The 22,074-nt window shown below is 46.4% G+C and overlaps 1 protein-coding gene and 1 pseudogene across 1 annotated transcript; both read left to right on the top strand.

Moving 5' to 3' along the window:
* LOC123989615 overlaps positions 1 to 11,338 on the top strand; it is a 36,212-nt pseudogene extending 24,874 nt beyond the window's left edge.
* Positions 11,339 to 13,121: 1,783 nt separating this feature from the next.
* Positions 13,122 to 18,754, top strand: LOC124047558 (NLR family CARD domain-containing protein 3-like). The gene is made up of 9 exons (XM_046367870.1): positions 13,122 to 13,634; positions 13,795 to 13,959; positions 14,068 to 14,145; positions 14,450 to 16,232; positions 16,329 to 16,502; positions 16,644 to 16,817; positions 16,956 to 17,129; positions 17,213 to 17,259; positions 17,444 to 18,754. Exons 1-9 carry the CDS (start codon positions 13,364 to 13,366, stop codon positions 17,971 to 17,973), a joined length of 3,396 nt encoding a protein of 1,131 aa, XP_046223826.1. The 5' UTR covers positions 13,122 to 13,363; the 3' UTR covers positions 17,974 to 18,754.
* Positions 18,755 to 22,074: the final 3,320 nt, after the last annotated feature.

Below are 22,074 nucleotides of genomic sequence, written 5' to 3'. Positions count from 1 at the left end.
GGAGGGCGATAAATGATAAGGATGTTAAGCTTGAAAGGACTAGTAACTGTGACAGCATGGAATTCAAAGGAGGCGATAGACAGATGGGTAAGGGAGAAAGAGAGAATGACCACTTGGGAGAGATGAGGATCCCGGTGCCACCACCCCGCTGACCAGACGCTCTCGGGGTGTGCGAGAACACGTGGGCGGACGAAGAGAGAGCAGTAGGAGTAGCAGTGTTGTCTGTGGTGATCCATGTTTCCGTCAGTGCCAAGAAGTCGAGGACTGGAGGGAGGCATAGGCTGAGATGAACTCTGCCTTGTTGACCGCAGATTGGCAGTTCCAGAGGCTACCGGAGACCTGGAACTCCACGTGGGTCGTGCGCGCTGGGACCACCAGAGTAGGGTGGCCGCGGCCATGCGGTGAGGAGCGTTTGTATGGTCTGTGCAGAGAGGAGAGAACAGGGATAAACAGACACATAGTTGACAGGCTACAGAAGAGGCTACGCTAATGCAAAGGAGATTGGAATGACAAGTGGACTACACGTCTCGAATGTTCAGAAAGTTAAGCTACGTAGCAAGAATCTTATTGACTAAGATGATTAAAATGATACAGTACTGCTGAAGTAGGCCAGCTGGCAGTGGGTGCGTTGTTGACACTACACTAATCAAGTCGTTCCGTTGAGTGTAATAGTTTCTGCAGTGTTGCTATTCGGGGGCTAGCTGGCTATCTAGCAGTGTTGTTTACGTTACGTTGCGTTAAAAGAACGACAATAGCTGGCTAGCTAACCTAGAAAATCGCTCTAGACTACACAATTATCTTTGATACAAAGACGGCTATGTAGCTAGCTAAGTAGCTAGCTACGATCAAACAAATCAAACCGTTGTACTGTAATGAAATGAAGTGAAAATGTGATACTACCTGTGAATGCGACCGGGTAGTTGAGTTCTATACAGAAGACGTTGGCTAGCGTTGGCTAGCTAGCAGAGTCACCTACATTAAGGACGACAAATAGCTGGCTAGCTAACCTCGGTAAATTAAGATAACTCCTAACTCCTGATGTCATGCAGGTGAAAGAGGACCCAAAAGCGACTTGGCGAAAACAGAGTCTTTAATCCAGTAAAGTAAATACAAACAAAAAACACAACTTTCACTCGAAATGACGAGGACAAACTGGAGACTCGATCTTGAACAGCAGGTGAACAGCAGGTTGCCTCGGGAAGGCACTTGAACCAGACAGACTCAGACACCTGCTCACCACGCAGCATCTGAGGAAAACACGACACGACAGGGCGATACACAAACACAGCACGGTGAATTCTAGACAAGGAACCGACAGGACAGGAACGGAACACAAAGGAAGAAATAGGGACTCTAATCAGGGAAAGGATCGGGAACAGGTGTGGGAAGACTAAATGATTGATTAGGGGAATAGGAACAGCTGGGAGCAGGAACGGAACGATAGAGAGAAGAGAGAGCGAGAGAGTGAGAGAGGGAGGGGAGAGAGAGGGATAGAAAGAGGGAAAGAACCTAATAAGACCAGCAGAGGGAAACGAATAGAATGGGAAGCACAGGGACAAGACAAGATAATAAATGACAAAACATGACAGTACCCCCACTCACCGGCGCCTCCTGGCGCACTCGAGAGGAATCCTGGCGGCAACGGAGGAAATCATCAATGAGTGAACGGTCCAGCACGTCCCGAGACGGAACCCAACTCCTCTCCTCAGGACCGTAACCCTCCCAATCCACTAAGTATTGGTGACCCCGTCCCGAGAACGCATGTCCATGATCTTATGTACCTTGTAAATAGGTGCGCTCTCGACAAGGACGGGAGGGGAGGGAAGACGAACGGGGTGCGAAGAAAGGGCTTGACACAGGAGACATGGAAGACAGGATGGACGCGACGAAGATGTCGCGGAAGAAGCAGTCGCACAGCGACAGGATTGACGACCTGGGAGACACGGAACGGACCAATGAACCGCGGAGTCAACTTACGAGAAGCTGTCGTAAGAGGAAGGTTGCGAGTGGAAAGCCACACTCTCTGGCCGCAACAATACCTTGGACTCTTAATCCTGCGTTTATTGGCGGCTCTCACAGTCTGTGCCCTGTAACGGCAAAGTGCAGACCTCACCCTCCTCCAGGTGCGCTCACAACGTTGGACAAACGCTTGAGCGGAGGGAACGCTGGACTCGGCAAGCTGGGATGAGAACAGAGGAGGCTGGTAACCCAGACTACTCTGAAACGGAGATAACCCGGTAGCAGACGAAGGAAGCGAATTGTGAGCGTATTCTGCCCAGGGGAGCTGTTCTGCCCAAGACGCAGGGTTTCTGAAAGAAAGGCTGCGTAGTATGCGACCAATCGTCTGATTGGCCCTCTCTGCTTGACCGTTAGACTGGGGATGAAACCCGGAAGAGAGACTGACGGACGCACCAATCAAACGACAGAACTCCCTCCAAAACTGTGACGTGAATTGCGGGCCTCTGTCTGAAACGGCGTCTAACGGGAGGCCATGAATTCTGAATACATTCTCGATAATGATTTGTGCCGTCTCCTTAGCGGAAGGAAGTTTAGCGAGGGAATGAAATGTGCCGCCTTAGAGAACCTATCGACAACCGTAAGAATCACAGTCTTCCCCGCAGACAAAGGCAGACCGGTAATGAAGTCTAGGGCGATGTGAGACCATGGTCGAGAAGGAATGGGGAGCGGTCTGAGACGACCGGCAGGAGGAGAGTTACCCGACTTAGTCTGCGCGCAGTCCGAACAAGCAGCCACGAAACGGCGCGTGTCACGCTCCTGAGTCGGCCACCAAAAGCGCTGGCGAATAGACGCAAGAGTGCCTCGAACACCGGGATGACCAGCTAACTTGGCAGAGTGAGCCCACTGAAGAACAGCCAGACGAGTGGAAACAGGAACGAAAAGGAGGTTACTAGGACAAGCGCGCGGCGACGCAGTGTGCGTGAGTGCTTGCTTAACCTGTCTTTCAATTCCCCAGACTGTTAACCCGACAACACGCCCATAAGGAAGAATCCCCTCGGGATCAGTAGAAGCCACAGAAGAACTAAACAGACGGGATAAGGCATCAGGCTTGGTGTTCTTGCTACCCGGACGGTAAGAAATCACAAACTCGAAACGAGCGAAAAACAACGCCCAACGAGCTTGACGGGCATTAAGTCGTTTGGCAGAACGGATGTACTCAAGGTTCTTATGGTCTGTCCAAACGACAAAGGAACGGTCGCCCCCTCCAACCACTGTCGCCATTCGCCTAGGGCTAAGCGGATGGCGAGCAGTTCACGGTTACCCACATCATAGTTGCGCTCAGATGGCGACAGGCGATGAGAAAAATAAGCGCAAGGATGAACCTTATCGTCAGACTGGAAGCGCTGGGATAGAATGGCTCCCACGCCTACCTCTGAAGCGTCAACCTCGACAATGAATTGTCTAGTGACGTCAGGAGTAACGAGGATAGGAGCGGACGTAAAACGTTCTTTTAGAAGATCAAAAGCTCCTGGGCGGAACCGGACCACTTAAAACACGTCTTGACAGAAGTAAGAGCTGTGAGAGGGCAGCAACTTGACCGAAATTACGAATGAAACGCCGATAGAAATTAGCGAAACCTAAAAGCGCTGCAACTCGACACGTGACCTTGGAACGGGCCAATCACTGACAGCTTGGACCTTAGCGGAATCCATCTGAATGCCTTCAGCGGAAATAACGGAACCGAGAAAAGTAACGGAGGAGACATGAAAAGAGCACTTCTCAGACTTTACGTAGAGACAATTCTCTAAAAGGCGCTGTAGAACACGTCGAACGTGCTGAACATGAATCTCGAGTGACGGAGAAAAAAAAAAAATCAGGATATCGTCAAGATAGACAAAAGCAAAGATGTTCAGCATGTCTCTCAGAACATCATTAACTAATGCCTGAAAAACAGCTGGCGCATTGGCGAGACCAAACGGCAGAACCCGGTACTCAAAATGCCCTAACGGAGTGTTAAACGCCGTTTTCCACTCGTCCCCCTCTCTGATGCGCACGAGATGGTAAGCGTTACGAAGGTCCAACTTAGTAAAGCACCTGGCTCCCTGCAGAATCTCGAAGGCTGATGACATAAGGGAAGCGGATAACGATTCTTAACCGTTATGTCATTCAGCCCTCGATAATCCACGCAGGGGCGCAGAGTACCGTCCTTCTTCTTAACAAAAAAGAACCCCGCCCCGGCCGGAGAGGAAGAAGGCACTATGGTACCGGCGTCAAGAGACACAGACAAATAATCCTCGAGAGCCTTACGTTCGGGAGCCGACAGAGAGTATAGTCTACCCCGAGGAGGAGTGGTCCCCGGAAGGAGATCAATACTACAATCATACGACCGGTGAGGAGGAAGGGAGTTGGCTCGGGACCGACTGAAGACCGTGCGCAGATCATGATATTCCTCCGGCACTCCTGTCAAATCGCCAGGTTCCTCCTGAGAAGTAGGGACAGAAGAAACGGGAGGGATGGCAGACATTAAACACTTCACATGACAAGAAACGTTCCAGGATAGGATAGAATTACTAGACCAATTAATAGAAGGATTATGACATACTAGCCAGGGATGACCCAAAACAACAGGTGTAAACGGTGAACGAAAAATCAAAAAAGAAATAGTCTCACTGTGGTTACCAGATACTGTGAGGGTTAAAGGTAGTGTCTCAAATCTGATACTGGGAAGATGACTACCATCTAAGGCGAACATGGGCGTAGGCTTCTCTAACTCTCTGAAAGGAATGTCATGTCTCCGAACCCATGCTTCGTCCATGAAACAACCCTCAGCCCCAGAGTCTATCAAGGCACTACATGTAGCACCCGAACCGGTCCAGCGTAGATGGACCGACAAAGTAGTACAGGATTTTGATGGAGAGACTTGAGTAGTTGCGCTCACCTGTAGCCCTCCGCTTACAGATGAGCTCTGGCTTTACTGGACATGAATTAACAAAATGTCCAGCAACTCCGCAATAGAGGCACAGGCGGTTGGTGATCCTCCGTTCCCTCTCCTTAGTCGAGATGCGAATCCCTCCCAGCTGCATGGGCTCAGACTCTGAGCCAGAGGAGGGAGATGGTTGCGATGCGGAGCAGGGAAACACCGTTGATGCGAGCTCTCTTCCACGAGCCCGGTGACGAAGATCTACCCGTCGTTCTATGCGGATGGCGAGAGCAATCAAAGAGTCCACATCTGAAGGAACCTCCCGGGAGAGAATCTCATCCTTAACCACTGCGTGGAGTCCCTCCAGAAAACGAGCGAGCAGCGCCGGCTCGTTCCACTCACTAGAGGCAGCAAGAGTGCGAAACTCAATAGAATAATCCGTTATGGACCGTTCACCTTGGCATAAGGAAGCCAGGGCCCTAGAAGCCTCCCTACCAAAAACTGAACGGTCAAAAACCCGAATCATCTCCTCTTTAAAGTTCTGGAACCTGTTAGAGCAATCAGCCCTTGCCTCCCAGATAGCTGTGCCCCATTCTCGAGCCCGGCCAGTAAGGAGTGAAATGACGTAAGCAACCCGAGCTCTCTCTCTAGAGTATGTGTTGGGTTGGAGAGAGAACACAATCTCACACTGCGTGAGAAAGGAGCGGCACTCAGTGGGCTGCCCGGAGTAGCAAGGTGGGTTATTAACCCTAGGTTCTGGAGGCTCGGCAGGCCAGGAAGTAACAGGTGGCACGAGACGTAGACTCTGGAACTGTCCAGAGAGGTCGGAAACCTGAGCGGCCAGGTTCTCCACGGCATGGCGAGCAGCAGACAATTCCTGCTCGTGTCTGCCGAGCATGGCTCCTTGGATCTCGACGGCAGTGTAACGAGCGTCTGAAGTCGCTGGGTCCATTCCTTGGTCGGTTCCTTCTGTCATGCAGGTGAAAGAGGACCCAAAAGCGACTTGGCGAAAACAGAGTCTTTAATCCAGTAAAGTAAATACAAACAAAAAACACAACTTTCACTCGAAATGACGAGGACAAACTGGAGACTCGATCTTGAACAGCAGGTGAACAGCAGGTTGCCTCGGGAAGGCACTTGAACCAGACAGACTCAGACACCTGCTCACCACGCAGCATCTGAGGAAAACACGACACGACAGGGCGATACACAAACACAGCACGGTGAATTCTAGACAAGGAACCGACAGGACAGGAACGGAACACAAAGGAAGAAATAGGGACTCTAATCAGGGGAAAGGATCGGGAACAGGTGTGGGAAGACTAAATGATTGATTAGGGGAATAGGAACAGCTGGGAGCAGGAACGGAACGATAGAGAGAAGAGAGAGCGAGAGAGTGAGAGAGGGAGGGGGAGAGAGAGGGATAGAAAGAGGGAAAGAACCTAATAAGACCAGCAGAGGGAAACGAATAGAATGGGAAGCACAGGGACAAGACAAGATAATAAATGACAAAACATGACACCTGATGCTACCTCTCCTCCCCTATCCTATCACCCTTCTCCCTCCTGACTCCTGATTCTACCTCTCCTCCCCTATCGTTTCACCCTCCTCCCTCCTGACTCCTGATTCTACCTCTCCTCCCCTATCCTATCACCCTTCTCCCTCCTGACTCCTGACTCCTGATTCTACCTCTCCTCCCCTATCCTATCACCCTTCTCCCTCCTAACTCCTGATGCTGCCTCTCCTCCCCTATCCTATCACCCTTCTCCCTCCTGACTCCTGATGCTGCCTCTCCTCCCCTATCCTATCACCCTTCTCCCTCCTGACTCCTAATGCGGCCTCTCCTCCCCTATCCTATCACCATCCTGCTCCTTGGCTGAGTAACTCATTGCGAGCTTACAGAATGGGGCTGCGAGCAGCTGCCAAACTCTCTCTATTATAAACTATAGGGTTATATTATTATATTTCTCTGTGCTCTGTTAGCTGTTATAAGAGAGATGCTCCAATTTAGATGGAGATTCACACCTGACAAACAGTCACCAATCCTCCCTCCCTCCCTCCCTGCCTCCCTCCAGGTTGGTGCCCAGAGGTTTAGTGTCAACATGCCTCATAAGTTCAGAAACCACAACTACAAGGCCCCCTACCTTCTGTGACCATTGTGTATCTCTACTATGGGGACTGATGAAGCAGGGCCTGCAATGGAAGGGTGTGTGTGTGTGTGTGTGTGTGTGTGTGTGTGTGTGTGTGTGTGTGTGTGTGTGTGTGTGTGTGTGTGTGTGTGTGTGTGTGTGTGTGTGTGTGTGTGTGTGTGTGTGTGTGTGTGTGTGTGTGTGTGTATTCACTTTGGTAATGAAGGTGGTTATGTTTTCATAGGTCAGATAAGACAGATTCACTGATTTGTGTATGTGTAGCTTCTTTCAACACACTGTGTGTGTTTAGTGTGTAAGATGAAATGTACACAAAAGGTGTGAGGCCAACGTAGCTCCCAACTGCGGGGTGGACGCCAAAGGCATCGCCAAAGTCCTGGCTGAAATGAGAGTCACTCCTGAAAAGATTTCCACTAGTGCACAGTGCAGGAAAAAGGTTCACCCACACAAGCAAGTATTTCTGTCCTCGTGGGGATCTAACATTTACAACCATTCAATATCCTATTTTCCCTAAAAACCTTAACGCCAAATCCTAACCCCAATTCTAACCCTTACCCTACATCTAACCCTATGCTTAAAAAAGCCTTTGTCCTCATGAGGGGGAACTTTCCCTGTTTTACTCCCCTTGTGGGGATATTTGGGGATTTCAGGTCCCCACAAGAATAGAAGAACAAGTACACACACACACACACACACACACACACACACACACACACACACACACACACACACACACACACACACACACACACACACACACACACACACACACACACACACACACACACACACACACACACACACACACACACACACACAGAAGATGGCGAGGATGACAGTGATGATGGAGCTTTTCTTTCCTCTCTCTAGTTACCGCCAGGGATAGACTCCCAGTCCCCTTCAGAATTCTCAGACGAGCTTCCCCCCCCACCTCCCCATCACAGCATGGTAACACACAAACACACACACATGGTCACAAACACACTCGAAGTCACACAGCTGTCTGACTTTCTTCATGTGTGTCTGTGCAGAGCAGGATGATTTGGAGCGGCTACAACGTGGGATGTCGTTAGAGATGCGAGGCTCTTCGTCCTCCTCCTCCGGTTCCTCCTCTACCTCGCAGGACAACGGAGCAGCGAAGAGGACTCTCAAAGACTTCAGCTTCATCAAGGTCTTGGGGAAAGGAAGCTTTGGAAAGGTGAGGAGAAGAGGGAGGAGGGAAAGAGGAGGAAGGGAAAGAGCTGATGGTCGTGAGGAGGTGTAAAGTATCTCTCTCTTCCTCTCTCTCTCTCTGCCTCGTTCCCTCCTTCAGGTGATGTTAGCAGAGCTGAAAGGCAGTGAGGAGGTGTAAAGTATCTCTCTCTTCCTCTCTCTCTCTTCTGCCTCGTTCCCTCCTTCAGGTGATGTTAGCAGAGCTGAAAGGCAGTGAGGAGGTGTAAAGTATCTCTCTCTTCCTCTCTCTCTCTGCCTCGTTCCCTCCTTCAGGTGATGTTAGCAGAGCTGAAAGGCAGTGAGGAGGTGTAAAGTATCTCTCTCTTCCTCTCTCTCTCTCTGCCTCGTTCCCTCCTTCAGGTGATGTTACCAGAGCTGAAAGGCAGTGAGGAGGTGTAAAGTATCTCTCTCTTCCACTCTCTCTCTCTGCCTCGTTCCCTCCTTCAGGTGATGTTACCAGAGCTGAAAGGCAGTGAGGAGGTGTAAAGTATCTCTCTCTTCCACTCTCTCTCTCTGCCTCGTTCCCTCCTTCAGGTGATGTTACCAGAGCTGAAAGGCAGTGAGGAGGTGTAAAGTATCTCTCTCTTCCACTCTCTCTCTCTGCCTCGTTCCCTCCTTCAGGCGATGTTAGCAGAGCTGAAAGGCAGTGAGGAGGTGTAAAGTATCTCTCTCTTCCTCTCTCTCTCTCTGCCTCGTTCCCTCCTTCAGGTGATGTTACCAGAGCTGAAAGGCAGTGAGGAGGTGTTTGCAGTGAAGGTGTTGAAGAAGGATGTCATCCAGTAAGATGACGATGTGGACTGCACCCTGACAGAGAAACGCATCCTGGCCCTAGCTAGGAAACACCCCTACCTCTGCCAGCTCTACTGCTGTTTCCAGACCCGGGTACACACACACAAATCAAATCAAATCAAATTTATTTATATAGCCCTTCGTACATCAGCTGATATCTCAAAGTGCTGTACAGAAACACACACACACACACACACACACACACACACACACACACACACACACACACACACACACACACACACACACACACACACACACACACACACACACACACACACACACACACCACCTCAGCTCTACTGCTGCTGCCTCTGCCAGCTCTACTGCTGTACAAATCAAATCTCAGCTGATACACACACACACACACACACACACACACACACACACACACACACACACACACACACACACACACACACACACACACACACACACACACACACACACACACACACACACACACACACCTACCTCTGCCAGCTCTACTGCTGCTTTCAGACCTGGGTACACACACACACACACACACACACACACACACACACACACACACACACACACACACACACACACACACACACACACACACACACACACACACACACACACACACACACACACACACACACACACCTACCTCTGCCAGCTCTACTGCTGCTTCCAGACCTGGGTACACACACACACACACACACACACACACACACACACACACACACACACACACACACACACACACACACACACACACACACACACACACACACACACACACACACACACACACACACACCTACCTCTGCCAGCTCTACTGCTGTTTCCAGACCCGGGTACACACACACACAAATCAAATCAAATCAAATTTATTTATATAGCCCTTCGTACATCATCTGATATCTCAAAGTGCTGTACAGAAACACACACACACACACACACACACACACACACACACACACACACACACACACACACACACACACACACACACACACACACACACACACACACACACACACACACACACACACACACACACACACCCCTACCTCTGCCAGCTCTACTGCTGCTTTCAGACCTGGGTACACACACACAACACACACACACACACACACACACACACACACACACACACACACACACTGCTGCTTCCAGACCACACACACACACACACACACACACACACACACACACACACACACACACACACACACACACACACACACACACACACACACACACACACACACTCTGCCAGCTCACCTCTGCCAGCTCTACTGCTGCTTCCAGACCTCAAAGTGGTACACACACACACACACACACACACACACACACACACACACACACACACACACACACACACACACACACACACACACACACACACACACACACACACACACACACACACACACACACACACACACACACACACACACACACACACACCTCTGCCAGCTCTACTGCTGCTTCCAGACCTGGGTACACACACACACACACACACACACACACACACACACACACACACACACACACACACACACACACACACACACACACACACACACACACACACACACACACACACACACACACACACACACACACACACACACACACACACACACACACCTCTGCCAGCTCCTGCTTCCAGACACTGGGTACACACACACACACACACACACACACACACACACACACACACACACACACACACACACACACACACACACACACACACACACACACACACACACACACACACACACACACACACACACACACACACACACTCTCTAACCGTCTCCTCCCCAGGACCGTCTGTTCTTTGTGATGGAGTACGTGAATGGAGGAGACCTGATGTTTCAGATCCAACACTCCAGGAAGTTTGATGAGGCTCGCTTCTACGCCACTGAAGTTACCTCCGCACTCATGTTCCTGTGGTTAGGGTCATATACAGGTAACCTCTGCCCTCTAACCACAGTCCACATGTTCCTGTGGTTAGGGTCATATATAGGTAACCTCTGCCCTCTAACCACAGTCCACATGTTCCTGTGGTTAGGGTCATATACAGGTAACCTCTGCCCTCTAACCACAGTCCACATGTTCCTGTGGTTAGGGTCATATACAGGTAACCTCTGCCCTCTAACCACCTCTCTCTCTCCCTCTCTCAGGGATCTGAAGTTAGATAACATATTGTTGGATGCAGAGGGCCACTGTAAGCTGGCAGACTTTGGCATGTGTAAGGAGGGCATCATCAATGAAGTCACCATCACCACATTCTATGGCTGATTACATAGCGCCTGAGGTGAGCTGAGCTGGTGGTACTCTACTTTCTGTCCCCTAAGATTTATCTAAACTGCCCCTCGTGTCTGACGTCTGATGGCATTTGTTAAGGGAATTATTTTATCAATAATGACTAATTATGTATACATTCAGGACTGACTAATCAGGACTGACTAATCAGAATACTGTTATGTTACTGTATATGTACTAATCAGAATACTATTATGTTACTGTATATGTACAAATTAGAATACTATTATGTTACTGTATATGTACAAATTAGAATACTATTATGTTACTGTATATATACTAATCAGAACACTATGATGTTACTGTATATGTATGAATTTTATTTTTAATCCTAGTACTGAATATAATGTGTGTAAATATAATCAAGAATTAGAACAATGACTGTCTGTACCTTGGTAGAAATGAATGAACTCATAGCCAGACTGGCTAGAATGCTTATCTACACAGGCTGTCCTAAGCTCAGTCATATATCATCTTAATGGGGAAGACGATGTGAGAAACATACAGCCTTTGTATTAGAGCGGAGATGGCATGGTTTGGTACTGAAACTAATGACGTCATTTTCAGTTTATAACCTGTGGTAAAATATGTAAGGAGCAGTACTCTCGTGAATAAAAGCTGCTGTTTTGACTATAAGACCGGGGCTCTGTCCATTTCTATAAAATACGGGTCATACAAATCCTTATGAATTGACAGTGTTTCATTTTAACTGGGTGTTAAAACATAGAGGAATTTAATTCCTACAACAGCATTGCAGTGTTTTTAGATCCTCGGATGATAGAGATAACGAGTGTCTGTCTGTCTGTCTGTCTGTCTGTCTGTCTGTCTGTCTGTCTGTCTGTCTGTCTGTCTGTCTGTCTGTCTGTCTGTCTGTCTGTCTGTCTGTCTGTCTGTCTGTCTGTCTGTCTGTCTGTCTGTCTGTCTGTCTGTCTGTCTGTCTGTCTGTCTGTCTGTCTGTCTGTCTGTCTGTCTGTCTGTCTGTCTGTCTGTCTGTCTGTCTGTCTGTCTGTCTGTCTGTCTGTCTGTCTGTCTGTCTGTCTGTCTGTCTGTCTGTCTGTCTGTCTGTCTGTCTGTCTGTCTGTCTGTCTGTCTGTCTGTCTGTCTGCAATAAACACTCAACTGTCAACACAAAACGACCTCTCCCATTTTCTCTAACTGAGCGTGCTCGTGCACTAGCGTGTGTGTTAGTGTTGTCGATGTGTGTGCGTTTAAAGGTGCTGTGCAGTGGTCTTGAATTCCATATAGAAATCCTTTAATAACATCACTTATCAACCAGTGTTTGTGCAAACCACAATATGGAGCAAATGCATCATTTGTAATTTTCTCTCGCAAATAGCACTTTAATTGTATAAAAATGAATTGTGCACAAATAATGACATTTTGGGGGTTACAACAGTTGCACTAACCTCAGGTCCTCTCAGAGTAAGAGTACCACATGATGTGCTCTCACAGAAGTCAGAGGGGGCTCTGAGTGTATGTGAGGACATGAAGACTCACGTTTTAACAAGACATGGTCCAGTGTGATGAAATCACTGTGTGTCAGCACGCAGACACCAACCAAACATCAAACCACAGAAAAGACAGCTTCCTGTTTTGATGTGCTGCATGCCACAAAGCAGATCACACAGGAAACTGCTGCTTCACTAGCTGGCACTATATGACAGAGTTATAAAAGATAGAAAGAAATGAGAGAGAGAGAGCGACAGAGGCAGAGACAGAGGCAGAGACAGAGGCAGAGAGACAGAGAGAGAGAGAGAGACAGAGAGAGAGAGAGACAGAGAGAGAGAGAGAGAGAGAGAGAGAGAGAGAGAGAGAGAGAGAGAGAGAGAGAGAGAGAGAGAGAGAGAGAGAGAGAGAGAGAGAGTGAGGAAAATGCAGTTATAGACATTTTGGAAGCTAGATCGAGAAATAGTTTGGCAGATGACCTTTGTCTATACATACACAAAGCTCACATTTGTAACATGTCAGTGTCTGACGGAAGATTTTGGTTTGATTTGATTCTTTCTGTAACTTTCGGTGACCTGAAATGGCGACATCTGTTCCTGACCTACTACTGGCTATTCTAGAGGAGCTGGTAGGAAACGATCTGAAGAAATTTCACTGGTACCTGGCTCAGAGTGTACCAGATGGCTTTCCTCTCATCCCCAAGGGCCATCTGGAGAACGCTGACAGGCAGGACACCGTGGATACGATGGTGAACACCTATGGCCACGATGTAGCTATGAAGATCTCACTGGAGATCCTGAGGAAGATGAACCAGAAGGACCTCAGCAAGATGTTAACAGTGGATCAGCAAGGTGGATATACCATACTCACACCGACACTGCTTAGTATTACTTGAGAAAACAAATACACAGAAGAAAAAAATCACTTGGATTTGACAGAAAACTATATAAAATATTATGTATGAAATATATTTTTTAAATTCTCTAAAATGTTCTCTCTCTCCATTTGTAGAGGCTGAGGTTGAGGTAGCAGCTGCCTCAATTCGGGTTCCAGAATCTCCTGTCTACATCACTTGTACAGCTCAGACTGGCGGCCATGTTGTGGCCCCTTCGCTCTCCGGCTGCCACATCGGGGGTCCAGTTCACTTCAACATCAGAGTCAACTCATTAGACGAAGGTAAGTCACCTACATACTCAACACTGGACGGAATGTTGTAGTTCTCAAAATAAATCACCTTGTGTAAATGTGTAAAACTACACTCTGTCCCTCTCCCCTTACCCCCAGATCCCGTAGTTCCATCTCAAGCTTCACCTGCCCAATTTACTATGTTTCCACCTGAACCTGTGAATACAGAAGACAATGGTAATACTGATAGAAGGGGTGTATGGCTGTGTTTCTGTAGATCTGTATAGAGATGGTTGTTCGGCAGTGGTAAGAACAAGGAAACGCTTCGGAACCGAAGTTGTCTTGGTAAGAAGAACCACAACATGGCAGCGTTGTCCAGTATCCTGTAGTTTACAGAGATTAAAATTAAACAACCCTTAGTCTTCATAATTATACTGCAGTCTCTAAACAGTTTCAGTTTTTAGGATGATCCACAGAACCGTCTATCTAACATTCACACGAACCTTTGTATACCGTGTTTGTCCCTTGTTTATTTGACCAGATGAACGAATAGAGAGTTGTCAAAAGAAACTCAAACACAATCTGCACAGTAGGTTCGTCAGTGTGTTTGAGGGACTGGCCAGCCACGGGAACAGAAAACTTCTCAACCAGATCTACACAGAGCTCTACATCACAGAGGCTGGAAGTACTGAGGTCAATAGTGAACATGAGGTGAGACAGATTGAGACGGCATCCAGAAGAACAGCCATACAAGAAACACCAATCCAATGCAACGACATCTTTCAGCCCTTCCTTGATCAATCCATCAGAACTGTGCTGACGAAGGGAGTCGCTGGCATCGGGAAAACCGTCTCAGTGCAGAAGTTCATTCTGGACTGGGCAGATGGAAAAGCCAATCAAAATCTCCAGTTGATATTCCCTCTTTCATTTCGAGAGCTGAATTTGGTCAGAAAGAAAAGATGCAGTTTGATCGAACTTCTCAATGGCTTTTTTACGGAAACAAAAGAAACCGAGATATCAAACTACGACAATTATCAGGTGCTGTTTGTCTTTGATGGTCTGGATGAGTGTCGACTTCCTCTAGACTTCCAGAACAATGACATTCTGTTTAAAATAACTGAGTCAACCTCAGTGGATGTGCTGCTAACGAACCTCATCAGGGGGAATCTGCTTCCCTCCGCTCAACTCTGGGTAACCACCCGACCTGCAGCAGCCAATCAAATCCCTCCCGAGTGTGTTGACAAGGTGACAGAGGTAAGAGGGTTCAATGACCCGCAGAAGGAAGAGTACTTCAGAAATAGAATCAGCAATGAGAACCTGGCCAGCAGAATCATCACACACATAAAGACATCAAGGAGCCTCTACATCATGTGCCACATTCCCGTCTTCTGTTGGATCTCGGCCATTGTTCTGGAGAGAAAGCTGGAGAAAGCAGGGAGTGGAGAGATGCCAAAGACCCTGACTCAGATGTACTCACACTTCCTGGCTTTTCAGGAGAAAGACATGGATCTCAGGCTTCAGGGAAGAGGAACACCTGACCCTGACTGGATGAGAAAGAGCATCATGTCCCTGGGAAAACTGGCTTTCCAACAACTGGAGAAAGGCAACCTGATCTTCTATGAGGAAGACCTGAGAGAGTGTGGCATACACATCGGCCAGGCATCGGTGTACTCAGGAGTGTGTACTGAGATCTTCAGTGAGGAACTGACCTTATGCCAGGGAAAGGTGTTCTGCTTTGTTCATCTCAGTATTCAGGAGTTTCTGGCTGCCCTGTATGTGTTTCTCACATTCATCAACGACAACGTGAATCTATTAGCCAAACAGCAATCATTTCTGAGTCGTTTTCAATTCGGAAATTCATCCTCAACCAGCTTCTACAAAGCAGCAGTTGACAAGGCCTTACAGAGTGAGAATGGACACCTGGACCTGTTCCTCCGCTTCCTTCTGGGCCTCTCACTGGAGTCCAATCAGATTCTCCTACGAGGCTTGCTAACTCAGAAAACAAGTAGATCACAGACCAACAAGGAATCAGTCAAGTACGTGAAGGAGAAGATCAAGGAGAATCCCTCTCCAGAGAGATGCATCAATCTGTTCCACTGTCTGAATGAACTGCATGACCATTCTCTAGTGGAGGAGATCCAAAGCTACCTGGGCTCAGGAACTCTCTCTAGGGCCAAACTCTCACCTGCACAGTGGTCAGCTCTGGTCTTTGTGTTGCTGACTTCAGAAGAGGAGCTGGATGAGTTTGAGCTGAAGAAATACTCCAGATCAGAGGAGGGTCTTCTGAGACTGCTGCCAGTGGTCAAAGCCTCCAGAACAGCCCTGTGAGTACAACATCAGAAATCATCAGACATACACACTCTTCTCGCTGTGTCTGTTGATTCAGGTAAAGACTTGTGTTTATGTATTCTATTTCCTAGACTGAGTCGATGCAAACTCACAGAGAGATGCTGTGAAGCGTTGGCCTCAGCACTCAGCTCACACTCCTCACACCAGAGAGAGCTGGACCTGAGTCACAACGACCTACAGGATTCAGGAGTGAAGCTTCTCTCTGCTGGACTGGCAAGTCCACAGTGTAAACTGGAAACGTTAAGGTCAGCATTTCTGTGGTTTTACACCATGATCATTATTTTCACAATTAATGTAAAATCTGTGTTGTCTAGTATATTTTAGGAAAGCATCGACGTTTGTTTGTTATGTATGTCCCCTATTCATTTGACATATTTTCATTCTAGACTGAGGCGATGCAAACTCACAGAAAGATGCTGTGAAGCGTTGGCCTCAGCTCTCAGCTCAAACTCTTCACACATGAGAGAGCTGGACCTGAGTGACAACAACCTGCAGGATTCAGGAGTCATGCTGCTCTCGGCAGGACTGGGCAGTCCGCACTGTAAACTGAAGGTTGTAAGGTGAGTATATATATGTAATAGTATATACATGTAATATATGTATAATATAATAAGAATATTAATTTTAATATTGATAATATATATTCACCACTTTTAGAGGCAGCTAAATGTAAAAAGATGTTCTCTTTTTGTTTAAAGGTTGTCACTTTGTAGTGTCACAGAGGAAGGCTGTGCTTTGCTAGCCTCCTCTCTCAACTCCAACCCCTCACACCTGAGAGAGCTGGACTTGAGCTATAATTACCCAGGAGACTCGGGAATGAAGCTTCTCTCTGCTGTACTGAAAGATCCACACTGTAAACTTGAGAAACTTAGGTAACAATGAATTTGGGAAAACAAGGCCATTAACAGTTTGGGATTGAGTGAATCACAGCCCTGTTTTATTGCCTCTCTGACAGTGTGGAGTGCTGTGCTGAGTTCAGGATCAGACCAGGACCACAGAGATGTGAGTATGTACATTTTGTGTGTGTGTGCGCGTGTGTGTGTGTGTGTGTGTGTGTGTGTGTGTGTGTGTGTGCGTGTGCGTGTGCGCGTGTGCGTGTGCGTGTGTGTGTGTGTGTGTGTGTGTGTGTGTGTGTGTGTGTGTGCGTGCGTGCGTTCCTTTACTATGAGTTTCATAATTTTTTCAGATGCCTGTGAACTCACACTGGACCCAAACACAGCACACAAAGAACTCTCGCTGTCTGAGGAGAACAGGAAGGTGACGCGAGGGAAAGAGCAACCGTTTCCTGATCACCCAGAGAGATTTGACTACTGGAGGCAGGTGCTGTGTCGGGAAGGTCTGGATGGGCGCTGCTATTGGGAGGCAGAGTGTAGTGGGAGGGCCCTGATGGGAGTATCTTACAGAGGGATCAGCAGGAGAGGAGAGGGACATGACTGCTGGTTGGGACGAAACGCTGTGTCCTGGAGTCTGAACTGCTCTAATGACAGTTACACAGCCTGGCACAACGACAAGAGCACTGGCATAACCACCCCCTCTCTCTCTAACAGAGTAGGAGTGTATCTGGACTGGCCGGCCGGCACTCTGTCCTTCTACAGTGTCTCCTCTAACACACTGACCCACCTGCACACGTTCCACTCCACGTTCACTGAGCCCCTCTATCCAGGGTTTAGGCTAGGCTGGGTGGACTCGTCCGTGTCCTTGTGTCAGGTAGAATAGGCTCCCTGGAGAAACACCGGAGATTTCAGGGAGATTTACACTCATGTATTTGTGTGTAACATAGTTTAGAAAGGGATTATATTAATGGGATCTTTTACAGTTGCTACATCTATTTTTAGACTTTTAAATGAGTTATGATGACCCAATGATTATTGAAGATTATAAACCGGGTGGTTCGAGCACTGAATGCTGATTGGCAGAAAGCCATTGTTTATCAGACCATAAACCACAGGTATGACAGAAAAAGACTTGTTTACTGTTCTAATTACATTGGTAACAAGTTTATAATACCAATAAGGCGGGTCTGTGGTATATGACGCAACTCCTCGTTGCGTTGTGCTTTAGAACAGCCCATAGCCATGTAATATTGGCCATATACCACACCACCTCATGCCGTATTGCTTAAATATAACTTATAGATAGATGCCTCATGAGCTTTCTTCAATTGTCAGAAACCAAGAATATGATCTTGTTTTACTCCTTTGTTTGTGAACAATGCAAATGTAAACAAACACGGTATATCTTCAAAACGTGGTTAATGCTACACTGAACAAAAATATAAACACAACATTAGTGTTGGTCCCATGTTTCATAAACTGAAATAACAAATCACAGAAATGTTCTATGCGCACAAAAAGATTATTTCTCTCATTTGTTTTGCACAAATTTGTTTACATCCCTGTTAGTGAGCTTTTCTCATTTGCCAAGATAATCCATCCACCTGACAGGTGTGGCATATCAAGAAGCTGAATAAACAGCATGATCATTACACAGGTGCACCTTGTGCTGGGAACAATAAAAGGCCACTTTAAAATGTGCCGTTTTGTCACACAACACAATGCCACAGATGTTCTGAGAGATTGTGCAATTGGCATGCTGACTGGAGGATTGTCCACCAGAGCTGTTGCCAGATAATTGAATGTTCATTTCTCAACCATAAGCTTCCTCCAACATCGTTTTAGAGAATTTGGCAGTACGTCCAATCAGCTTCACAACCGCAGACCACGTGTAACCACGCCAGCCCAGGACCTCCATCAACCTTACTGATTTCTTTATTTGAACTGTAACTCAGTACAATCTCATATTTTTGTTCAGTGTATCATCTTGATATCATGGATGTTCAGTCCCTGTATCCATAGCTCCATCCATGAGTTCGGTTGGTAATATTTCTCTAGCCCCACCCCTCAGCTGTATACCAAATTAGTGGCGGGATAGCCACTCTGTCTTTCAAACAGCAGATTGCCCCTTTCACTGATAACCTTTAAATCTGTATCCACATTTGTGTTTGAAGCACACTAGACCTAACTGATAATGATAAAGGTCCATTCAGGTGATGATGAATGTGATGATATTTATCGATACATGAATGACAATTGGATTAAAGTAAAGACTTTTAAACAAGCAAGAGTAATAATTTTCTTCAGTAACATGTTTTATTGGCTAGTGTTGGCTGTAGTAGCATGGCACAGCCAGCCCCGTCACCCAGCTGTCATTACCCAGGTGCCTTCAGAATGTATTCACGCTCCTTGACTTCTCCCACATTTTGTTGTGTTAAAACCTCAATTTAAAATGGATGAAATTGAGATGTTGTGTCACTGATCTACCTACACACGACACCCCATAATGTCAAAGTGGAATTATGTTTTATTAAATGTTTACAAATTATGAAAAAATGAAAAGCTGAAATGTCTTGAGTCAATAAGTATTCAACTCTTCTGTTATGGCCGAAATAAGTTCAGGAGTAAACATTTGCTAAACAAGCAACATAAAAAATTGAATGGACACTCTGTAATGTGTTGAACATGATTTTTGAATGACTACCACATCTCTGTACCCCACACATCCAATTATCTGTAAGGTCCCTCAGTCGGGCAGTGCATTTCAAACACAGACACAACCACAAAGGCCAGGGAGGTTTTCCAATGCTTCACAAAGGTCACCTATTGGAAGATGAGTAACAAACAAAGTAAAGTATGGTGCAGTTATTAATTACACTTTGGATGGTGTATCAATACACCCAGTCACTACAAAGATACAGGCGCCCTTCCACTCAGGGATGTTATCATGAGGCCAATGGGGATTTTAAAACAGTTACAGAGTTTAATGGCTGTGATAGAAGAAAACTGAGGATGGATCAACAAGGTAGTTACTCCACAATACTAACCTAAATGACAGAGTGAAAAGAAGGAAGTCTGAACAGAATAAAAACATACTAAAACATGCATCCTGTTTGCAATAAGGAACTAAAGTAATACTGCAAAAAAAAGGGAAATAAAATACGTTTTTGTCCTGAATACGAAGAGTTATGTTCTGGGCAAATCCAACACGACACATCACTAAGTACCACTCTTCATACTTTCAAGCATGGTGGTGGCTGCATCATGTTATGGGTATGCTTGTAAACGTCAATGACTAGGGAGTTTTTTTAAATAAAAAGAAACAGAATAGAGCAAAGCACAGGCAAAATCCTAGAGGAAAACATGGTTCAGTCTGCTTTCCACCAGACACTTGGGAGACAAATTCACATTTCAGCACATTTCAATAACCTAAAACACAAGGCCAAATATTCACTGGATTTGCTCACCAAGATGACATTAAAGGTTCCTGAGTGGCCTAATTACAGTTTTGTCTAAAATCGACATGAGCATCTACGGTAAGACTTGAAAATGGCTGTATAGCACTGATCAACAACTAACTTGACAGAGATTAAATAATTTTTAAAAAGAATAATGTGCAAATATGGTACCATCCAGGTGTGCAAAGCTCTCAAGAGAAATATGAGCAATGGGCCAAGAAACACGAGCAATGGACTTTAGACCAGTGGAAATCCAAACCATTTAACAATCAATGTTATGGTTGGAGTATCTGTTATAAGTACTGCATCTAAGAAAGTGAATTTAAGTAGGACCCTCCGGTTATTCTCTTCATATCATCGTCTACCACACTGCTTTCATCACAACTCTGGGATCATCGACACGGCAGACGAGCTGTCCTCAGAAGTCCACTCTTCCAGAACGAGTCAAAGAAAAACAGACAACTAAAGAAGGACATTGTGACCTTTTGTGGACTATCGGAGACTTACACCTGAGAAAGAAGGAGAAGGCCACCCGAAATAAGACCCAATTGAACCCTCCTCACCAAGCGGAACCCACGAAGGCCTGGGTCCAACAGAGATCTCCGAAGATCCCTGAACGTAAATACATGTATTACTTCTTACCCGTAAGAGCGCCAGTTCGGGGCAAGGTATTAGGGTTACTGTGAGTGTAGTTCCCAAATGTATCCAAGTGTTGCTTCTCTCTCTCTTTAACTCTACATCTGGTGTAACAAGTATCATAGTGTTAGTCTGCTTGGGACTTGTCGTTGTATTAAGTTTCTAATCAATAACCTATACCGTGTGTGTGTATCCTATGTTATAATTGAGTTTGTTAGTAAATAAATAATCAAATCAATTTGTGTGGTACGGAATGATTAGTAAGACTCGGGTTTGTGCTGATTCACGAAGTTCAGAATGAGACTGATATGAGGAAATGATTCATTAGTGACTGTTATATCTTTATTTCGTTGAGTTAATTCGGCATACAGTAACTCATTGAACAAATTTTCCCGTGGTGCCCCAAATTCCAAAAGAGTTATTTGTTACAGGATTTATTTAATCTAATAACAGTTAAACATAGTAGGTAATTATTTGATGAATAACAGTCATCACTTTCATGATAGTCACAAAATATCAAAAGGATGTTTGTTCTGAAGTGTATCTCCTAGATCTGATAGATATAAGAACGATCAGGAAACCATTTTTGTTTTTTACATGTATTTAACCCTATATTTTTGGCATTAAACAGTCTCCATTATATACTTCCATTCACTTATTCAACTGGTACCAGGGGACCTTCAGATGAGTCTTGAGGACTGTGGGCAAAACAACCGACCTGTACATTTCGTGAGCGTCTCACCTTTGAAAAGAGGGATCATATTTCCAAAGGGTCATAGCCCAAACAGTTGGGAACTTAATGGCAGAAGTAGGCAGGTAACACCATCATGTTTATGAGAGTCTCATCTTTCCATAGAGGGATTTTACGAGAAGACCGGTTTTCGGGATGT

This window comes from Oncorhynchus gorbuscha, linkage group LG11 (genome assembly GCF_021184085.1).
Source record: "Oncorhynchus gorbuscha isolate QuinsamMale2020 ecotype Even-year linkage group LG11, OgorEven_v1.0, whole genome shotgun sequence".
NCBI lineage: Eukaryota > Metazoa > Chordata > Actinopteri > Salmoniformes > Salmonidae > Oncorhynchus > Oncorhynchus gorbuscha.
Note: the sequence above shows the minus strand (reverse complement) of the source record. Positions and strands in the feature narration are given on the sequence as shown.